Raw genomic sequence first — 10,001 nt, forward strand, 5'->3', positions numbered from 1 at the left:
AGGGGTGTGTACATGTGTGTCTCCCTCCTTCTAACTCACATGAAGTCCAGTATATCACAGGTGCTCAATAAATGTTTGTGGAATCAAAACGGGATTTTTTTTCTCTTTGACTCAACTGCTTAATACTTAGAAGCATGTGGAGCTAATATTTAAGAGGGATTGGTTCATTCTGTTCAAGTACCACATAACCATTCACACACCATTGATTTTAGCGATATTAAAGGGTAATTTCTCTTCTGGGAATTATGCCCATTGCAGACAAATTTTACATACCCAGTCTTTTTTATCATCACTAGGCAGGTAAAGAAATTAAAATAATAGGTTTTTTTCAAGTGTACAGTTGTATACGGACTTCATTTGGAAATGCTTCTGTATCCAAAAGAGAAATATAGAGCTATTCATTACACATGCCCACAATCCAGAACTACCCTGGAAACTTGTGGCCTTTTAAAGACAAGGGGTATTAACATTCAATTTCTATACCAGACTATCTACCCAAGTGACTAGGAAAAGCTACCTCTTTCTTTCTTTTCATTTTAGTATGACTGAGTTTGATCCTGGCTCCAGCACTCCGACTAATGTTGATTGGTCTTCAACCTTTACCGTACTTGGTCCTTGTTTAATATCGTAAGGTTGGCCCCAAGTTCTCATCTGTTATAAATTTCTACAATTCTAAATGTTATAATGAATAGGACGGGATTTTCCAAACTGTCAAATTCTAATCACATGTTAAAAAGTAAATATTTAAAAAGTTACCATGAAAAGAAATTAGATCTTAGAACAGGGAAACAAATTCTGTAGGACCCCCCAAAAGGAAGACCCTTACTCGAGTCTCAGGATGGCGCGCTCCAGGAAGCACGAGAGACCGGCTTGATGCAAATGCACGAGGCACTTTAATAATGGAGCTCCGGGCCAACACGTATCTCACGCAGGAGATAGAGGAGTTGACCACGAGGCTCAGAAATCAGGGGTTTATATAGGAAAAGTCAGGGAGTTTGGCGCGGGTACACATAATTGGCTGATTTAAACATAAGCGGGCACATGACTACATTGATTACATCAGCAAGTAGTACGTGCAAATTGACATTCCAGCAATGTGGTAGGGCAGTTTATTTTGGTTAGCAGGGGTCAAGTTAACCTTAAAGAAAAGGGAAGAAGGGGGAAAGTGGGTGACACCAGATGGTCCACGGCCTTGTGGAGATTGTTTATCCTCCATGGCCAGTTAGTTTTTGATGATTTGGCAGTCTTATTTTAGGCTTGTTTAGGTATGTTCAGGCCTCAGGCCTGTTCCTCTTTGTTTCTTTTTCTAAGTTCATTTGCTAGACTACAGATTCTGTGCTTTAATTATGGGCACTTAAATTTTAACTCCTTCAATTCGATTTCCACAAAAGTGCTCCCACAGAATTTTGGGGTTCAAAGATAACTTTCTGTAAGTTCATCAAGTGTAGTTCTAGGAGATCTTATTAACTTATGTCTGTTTAAATGCATCTATTCTTATTGTTTAAATCATCAACAGCAAGAATGATGCCTAAAGATACACAGTACAGTCTGTCTGATTCACACCTCAGCTCAATGAATTTACTAGATTAGTTTTCTGTAGTAGTTGACTTATATTCCCTAAGACTCAGTTTCCTCCTGTTTAAGCTTCAGAGTCATGACTAGGATTAAATGAGCTAATACACATAAAGTAGTTTGAATGAGGTTGGCATGAGTAAATAGTCAAAATTGTTAATTTTATTATTTAACATAAGTATCTTCCAAGGTTATTCCCACAGTAATAAAAAAAATAGCATAAAAATTAGTTTATGCTGGTCACTGTGGCACATGCCTGTAATCCCAGCAGCTGGAGAGGCTGAAGCCAGAGGATATGGAGTTCAAAGCCAACCTCAGCAATGGTAAGGGGCTAAGCAACTCAGTGACACCTTGTCTCCAAACAAAATACAAAATAGGGCTGGGGATGTGCTTAGTGGTCGAGTGACCCTGAGTTCAATCCCCAGTACCGAAAAACAAAACAACAAAAACAATAGTTTAAAGTATGTATGTATATGCACGTATGTGTACTGACTATTCTTTAAAAAGTAATCAGCGAGAGGTACAACCTAGGTGGGTGGTTTACTGGTCTCCTGGGTCAGTAAGGCTGTGCTTCCCAGTGGAAAATGTTCTGTGGATTTTTAGTAGAGATGTCCAATGTGCGTTCATGCCAAATCAACAAATGAAAAGTTGAGTAATTGCCCCAATATTTGAACATTTCTAAGTGTAACTATGTATGGAATTGAATGTTTTTTAAAATTCACTCATTTTCAAAATTGAATCTCAGGTAGGAGATTTGTTTATTTGCTGATTTCTTGTTGCACTATAGCACTTAGTGACGAACTGTAATGTGATGAAAGAAAGCCCAGCTGACGAGATCTCCAGAGCATATTTAATTTTCTTTTTTATGCCAGGTCTGATTGGTGCTGTAACTCACAGGGCAAAATGCTTTGGGGGAAGATCATTCAGGTATATATTCAATTCTTTTATTAGTTGAAGGGGCACAGAATTTATAATAGTCATGCTGTTCCCACCCAGTGATATTTAAATAATCATTTGTGTGGTGCTTAAGGCATTTCAATTGGTTTTGGACTACTGAATATATAACATAAAATTAAAGTTTGAAATTATCCCTAGGAGCCTATAATTAGCAGGCATTCACAAGAAAACTGGGCAACTAGAGCAAATCATTATTTTCCATGAATAAATGTATTTTTCTTAACTTCATACCATAAAAGCACATAAATAAGTTAAATATTTACTATATTATCTACTATATTATAAATGATATAATATAATATATATTATATATAATATATCTAGTATATTAATGATAATTTAAAACATGCTTAATCAACTCTAAATTTCTTAAAGTGCTGACATAAAGCAAAAGGAGGCTATTGGTCATCCTTAATGATTTATACAGAGAACTGCCATATTATTCCTCATATTTGAAAATGGGGACAAAACCAAGTTAAGCATTTTCCCTTATATCATAATACAAAGTTCTGCCTCTATTTGGTATGATTGGTAGTCCTCCTTGCCTAAAGATGCTTATGAAATCATAGCATTTTAGATCCCCACCATCTTTTCTTCATAGATCTTTAAGATGTGGTATTCTAAAATAACCTACACTGTTCAACTATTATCATAAATGCTATGAAGTAGACTATATGTCTGAACATGCTCTGATCCATCTTATTTGTGGAAGGAAGAAAGAGATATAGGTGATGAATAGGGTCTGAGAAAATGGAGAAAACATTAGAAGAAAGAATAAAAAAAAACTGGTGTGAGAAGTTCAGTTAGGACTCATTTGATGGTAAATGCATCTTAGTCTAATTTTTCTGAAAATTTCAGAGGTCCTTGGCCACACGTATGCGGTGTTTTTCTCTGAATCTATTTGTCATCACCTACATGGAATTAGAATAAACCTGAGAGCTTCATCAAAACAGAGAGCTCATCTTTGTGTCCCTCCAGATCTTAGCATAATACCTGGCACATAGTGGATACTAAGTACCAAACTGTTGGCTGATCCTGTGATGTCTTTTTCAAGGAAGTCTTCCTTGATCTTCCATCTGACAATGCAAGAGCACTCGCTAAGTTGAGGGGTAGTGTTTTTCATCAGTAAATTATAATGCAATCAGGCATAATAATAACATATTCAGCTAGCACATGGATTTTATATAACTCCATATTCTCACTGACATAAGTTGTTAACAATTATTTCTCCCAGTGAACAGAAACAGAATGAAGCATTTTCTTTGGCGTGGTCTGGCACCCTCTCTCTGTACTGCCTTCCACCTCCATGTTATTACTTTTCTGCCTGATTGACTCTATCTAATGCTCTATTCCCCTGCTTATTAACAGGAAATTATTTTTCTCCTCATTAATTGATCCTTAAATGTAAATTGTCTTGCTCAGGTATTTGCAGTTTAATCGGTTAGTTTTTATAAGGAATGAAAATCTTACATTCCTCTGATAGAGATTTTGGACTAAGGATTGATAGAAAGACTGAAAAAAAAATTATTTATATTTGGTGTTATATAGAGTAGTGGGTTTTATGCTTGCATGAATCATGTGTATCATAAAGATAATTAGATAAACAGATACTACATCTCCCCTATGAGCTCAACCGACGTAAACACATATCTAGAACCCATTTAGCACACTGAAATAAAGTTTCCAGGGATGGACATGAACGTTCAGCAGGTTTTCCTGGTAAATCTAGTTGTACTCTTTCTGTTAAGAATAATTACACAATATTCTTTTATGTGGAATATTATCTAGTCTCAAAATTGCCCTGAGGAAAATAGTAGTAACCTATTTTAAGAATGGGCAAATTAAGATGTAGAGGAACTAAAAGTATTTTACTTGAGGTCACAAGGCTAGTATTTGCTAGACAACCAGAATTTGAATACAGCTTAGTGGGATTTCAAACTCATTTTTTCTCTAGTATTACTGTCACCAAAATATGGCGTTACTGAAAATCAGAGCCTTCCATAACACCCTTCTAATCAATGGAGATAATGTCAGTCAGGGATCTAGGAAGAAAGTGGAAACACCTAACAGGGTAATTTAGTACAATGCAACAGTTGACAAGAGTGTGAACAATACCCTGGTCTTATTAATTACCTACAGGACTGAAGTGTGAGCCTCAATTTAATGGAATTTAGAGAAGAGCGCTGAAGAGGAGGAAAGGAGAGGAAGAGAAAGAATAGGAAATTGAGTGCTGCCTGATAGATCTGGGCTTTTTTTACTAGGAACACAACCAGGTCACAGCAATCCCAGGAGTGCAATGGGGTGAGGCTGTGGTCTTGCTAATCTTGCCATTGGCCATATCCACCTAGGAACCAGAAGGCAAGGAGCCTACCAACCACATGTCCATCAGCCACTCAGGACAGAGGAGGGTGGAGAAGGGACCTGGGTAAGCCCAGCACTGCTAACAATGTGCCTTTCACTCCATCCCTCAGCCTCACCACCCTGTTCTCCCTGGCAGAACGAATGAAATAAAAATGGGAGAGACTTGAAAAACTAACAAAAACATCCAACAACAATAAATCTTAAAAATATGTGACTAAACTAAAAAAAAAGTATTAGTGTACCTTCTTCCTAGGAATTTGTAAAAATTAGCATTTATTCTAGTTTTACTGGATGGCAGATGAAGTAATTTTGAAATATTGGTTAAGATCTTCCTGCTTAGAGGTACGTTTGCTTTGAGGTGGTTACTTCAAGTCTTTCAGTAGGTGTTCAGTTAATTGAGATACAGTTTACATATAGAAAACTCCCATTTTTGGTATGTAATTTAATTACTTTTTAAAAATACATAGTCTTCTAAGCAGCACCACAATCAAGGAATGGGATATCACTGAAAGAAGTTTTCAAGCTTTTGTTAAAACTTTAGTCCCACTTGATTTAATATTTACTATCAACTCTTGTCGGTCCTGTTTTTACTCTTATTTATTTATGTATTTATTTTTTATTTATTTTTGAATGTGGGTCAGACTTCATTGCCCAAGTTGGTTTTGAACATCCAGGCTCAAGGAATCCTCCTGCCTCGACCATCCCAGGAGTTGGGACTACGGGCATGTGCTATTGCAGCTGGTTTTGTTTCTTCTGTTTTTAAATAAGAAAATTTGTGATGTCAACCAGTTGTGTGATGCACATACTACATGTTTTCATGGAAATACATCCATTGATTTGTCTCCTCACTCTCCTGAGCAAACTACCAATGTTGCTTGTTAACTTATTTGATATGTGTTTGATTGAACAATGGTTCATAACTAGCTTCGCTCTGAAATCACCTGTGTATACCAAATGACCCAATGTCCAGGTGGCTCCTCATTAAATCAGGCATTCTCGATTGATTTCAATGAATGACAAGCTAAGGCTTTCCAAATTATTCTAATATTCAGCCAAGGTTGAGACCCTATAAATTAGACTGATTTTTCTCAACTCTGGTTGCACAGTATAACCCCCTAAACAATTGTTTAAAGAGCACTGATGTCTGCCCCCAGGCTGACTTATACAGCATGCTCATAAAAGATGACTTAGAGAAAGTACGATCTGGACCCCTAAGATCTCTGAATGGTTTGGCTCCATTTGATCAAAGTTTTATTATAGTTTGGGGTATGGGATAGTGCTCAATAAATGCTAGATGGATGTCCTAATCCCACAGTGGAGTCAAGGAAAATAAAATATGCTCCCTCTTGGAAATAAACTCTTGGCATATTTGAAATAATTATTTTGGCAAACTAACACTTTCTGAAAATTGTCCTCCAGGTACTTTATTTCAAATGCTAAGTCTCGTATTTTAGGAGAATACTATATTTCAACTATATAATTTCACCATAATATTAAGCCCATATATATCTTATAACACTTTCATAAATTCTCTCCAAGGAAATAGACAGGAAACAAGATTAAGAGACTGAGAGTAAGATTTAAATCAGCCTCCCACTTGAAGTATAAATGATACTATTGCACCTCTGAGCTGAGAGAATACTGCTACTTTGTAAAATAGAGAAATGGTGCTTTCCTGTTTTACAGTGGCAAAATGTATGTGCAAAGGACACCACTTAGTACAGAGTCCTGAACAGAAAAGAACAGAAAAGTCTAATGAAACAAATATAAAACTAGAAGAATGTTTACATATGGTATCTTTTTCAGATCTCAGGAGCTTATATGTAAAATAACAAAAATCTTCTTTTCAGCAAAAAGCTACTGATGATCTATCATGGCAGAAAGGCTTATTAAGCAAACTTCTCGAACTTTATTGTTATAAAATATGAATCAGTATGATGCATGTTTCAATGTACACTTAAATCTGCTCGGTTTTGGGTATAGTCCTTCAAAGGCAGGCTACCACAACAAATGACATTCTTCACATAAATGATCAGTGTTCTTGGTTTAAAATAGAAAATATAACACTTGTTTACTTTGACCTTCCAATTTATTCAGTTTCTGCTCCATTTTTTTCTTCTTCAGGACCACCTCAGAAAATAGTGTCCCCTAAACAAGAACATGAAGACAGGAAACATGACAAAGTCACAGATAAAGGAAGTGAAAGTGGAACTTCCTGTAATGAGCTCTCCACTTCCAGCTGTGACAGCCACTCAGAGGCCAGCACTCCCCAGGACAACCCGCCCAGTGCCCAGCAAGCTACAGCTCACCAGCCTAACACCTTAACATTGGATCGTCCCTCCAAAAAAGCCCCTGTGCAATGGATGCCCCCACCAGATAAACGCAGAAACAGTGAACTCTTTCAGACACTCATCAGCAAGTCCCGAGAAACAAATCTTTCCAAAAAGAAAGTCTGTGAGAAGCTAAGTGTGGAAGAAGAAATGAAAAAGTGTATTCAGGATTTTAAAAAAATCCACATTCCAGATTATTTCCCAGAGCGCAAACGCCAATGGCAATCTGAACTCTTGCAGAAGTACGGGTTATAGTGATGGTCACCTTCCTGCAGTATTTTGATGACATTCAATGTTTACTAGTGTTGCCACCTGACCGATGGTCAGTGTGATTCTTGCTGCTCTTCCTTTTTGTGAATAGTGGATGTGAGACAGTATTTTTTTTTCCCATTTTTTTGTTCTTGTTAATTTAGAAACAATTTAAAAAACTGAAACCAATAAAAGTTGCGTCAAAATGGTGTATCTATCAGATTCAAATCGTTTTGCAAGATTGAAAGTAAAATGTGCATGATCAAGAAGCTTAGAATCTTGATTTTTGAACTGTGGTCAACTGGACATGCTTGTCATTTTGTAACTTACCCAAAACAAATCATCATATCACACCAACTGAAATGACAGTATGGATGAAACAACATCAAGTAAAATTTTAGAGGATGGTTTTAGGATCCAAATCTAAAACTGTTTCAATGTTAATGCAATAAAACAAGTATTATTTTTTTTTTTTGCATGAGCACAACGTTACAAATACATCACAAGAAATAGGGAAGATCTCTTGCTTGGAAAGAAAAAAATTATAAAAAATTAAGCAACAAAACAAGTTTCAGGCAAAGCCTGTAAATGTAAGCTGTCTAGGAGATTGAACTTTCTCTGTTCTGGATCTGTGATTTTTTTTGTGTATGCGTATGGTGTTTCTGTATGTTAAGATGGTGTAAATATGCCTTATACTATTGTGTTACAACATTGACATTCATCTATTAATGCTAATCATGATTATTTCTGTGAAATGAGTATTTTACATCAGGCTGTGAAAATTGGTATAATGATACTCTGAAAGATCCTATTATCATGTTATTCAAAATAATTGAGGGAAATGGTAAAAAGCTTTATGTATTTATTAAAAAAAGGAAAATGTATTAGAATTCCTTGATTTCTGTTGACTCTTCTTTTAAAAATATTCAGTTTTATCATCTTCAATTTTTCTTCAAAACCCCATGCTGAATGGTCTGCTCAGACTTAATGTTGACAATTGTAAACATAATTCAACATGAAGCTACAGTCAGATTCAGATAGCTTTGGTATTGATCGGTAAAACCTCAGCCACGACAGAAAAAGACCTCATCTGAGATACACTAAAATTTTATTTTAGTTTGACAACCAGATTGAAAAACTCTCCAAAACAATTGGGATGTTGCCTTCTACAAATCACAAGATAAAAATGTCAATAGCATGCTAAAAGGTCAGCCTTTTATGGAAAGTGATTTCTTCCTCATTGATACAAGCTGTCTTATCATAAACCACACAATTTAGCCTCATTGTGTCTTTAGAAATGTATAATATCATGAAATTTTGCTGAAGAATAAGCTGAAGGAGGTAAGAATACCTTCAAGAATTATAGAACTCAGTCTCTTCTGTGGTTAGTCAAAATGAAATTGGCCCAACACATGTGGTATCATTTCTTTCAGCAGGATATAATGAGATAAACATTATCAACTCAAAGTTTTAATAAAAGTGTCCGCATTCATTTTTGGGTATATTTGAAATTTCTCATGGTGCCATTATATAATATCACTACAATGGGCTATTGAAGAAAACTAAGATATATGATTTATCATGAATTTTCTATCAGGCTTTAGAAAAATACCCACTCAAGTTCATTTGATTTGGGGAAGTTAAGAGGCCCAACATGGTTTGATACAGCTGCAACAAAGGTAAGTAAATACAGTTCAGTGGTTAAGTTGCCAAATTTCAAATCCCATGTCCATCACTAATTATTTATGTGATCTTAGTGATAAGGGAATAATAAAGGAATAATAATATCATAAAGAAGAGTTAAATGATGTATTTGAAATAAAGCATAATTACCCCTCATGGAATTGGTGAGAAACAGGGCTCATGGTCTTACAGAATCCAGGAACTAGCACCTTCAAATGGGGCACTTAGAATACAGAGTGACAAGTGGCCTATTGAGAACAATAGCCCCTAAGAAGTCACAGTCACTTTCAAAGCAAAATAGAAGGGAAAAATTACCCTAGCTTCCCCCTTCTTCCCTTATTTTAATTTTCCACTGATACCTTTCATATTCCCAGTGAAAAGAAGTCAGTTGGCAAAGAAACCTAGACAATGTAATTGATATGCGTGATCCCTTGGTGACACAAAGGGCAGGGACTCAATCTGAAAAGTACTCTTGTACCTTGCTCTGTTTTTCCCCCTTACAGACGTGTGCAAGTAGAACAGCAATGCAAAAAATTTGGTACCTAATTGCTATTTTGGATCTTTACATCTTACACCCTAAGAGAAGTAATGCCTGTGAATCTATCTTTATAGTCCTTGATAAATATGAATAAAGTTTCAGAACCGTGGGATGGAAATGTAATCATTTATAATTTTTTGAGCATGTATCATACACCAAGTATTTGATTCAAGGTCAACAACCTATTCAAAAAATACAAATTTCTAGCTGTTGCCCTTAGGAAAAAACTCAGGGTGTGAATCTTCTAAACCATTGTCTTATTACCAGGTTTGAACCTGGCTAGTCTCAAAGGGGTAAAGGGGGATAAAGAG

The 10,001-nt window shown here is 36.0% G+C and overlaps 1 protein-coding gene across 1 annotated transcript in view; it reads left to right on the forward strand.

Moving 5' to 3' along the window:
• The window catches only part of KCTD8 (potassium channel tetramerization domain containing 8), a 296,099-nt gene extending 287,740 nt beyond the window's left edge, over positions 1–8,359 (forward strand). Inside the window, exon 2 of the mRNA XM_079153054.1 lies at positions 7,015–8,359. Coding sequence (XP_079009180.1) covers positions 7,015–7,475 — 461 coding nt within the window. The 3' untranslated portion in view covers positions 7,476–8,359. The remainder of the gene's footprint in view (positions 1–7,014) is intronic.
• The last annotated feature ends 1,642 nt before the right edge of the window (positions 8,360–10,001 follow it).

Source organism: Sciurus vulgaris, assembly GCF_902686455.1.
Source record: "Sciurus vulgaris genome assembly, chromosome: 9".
Classification (NCBI taxonomy): Eukaryota; Metazoa; Chordata; class Mammalia; order Rodentia; family Sciuridae; genus Sciurus; species Sciurus vulgaris.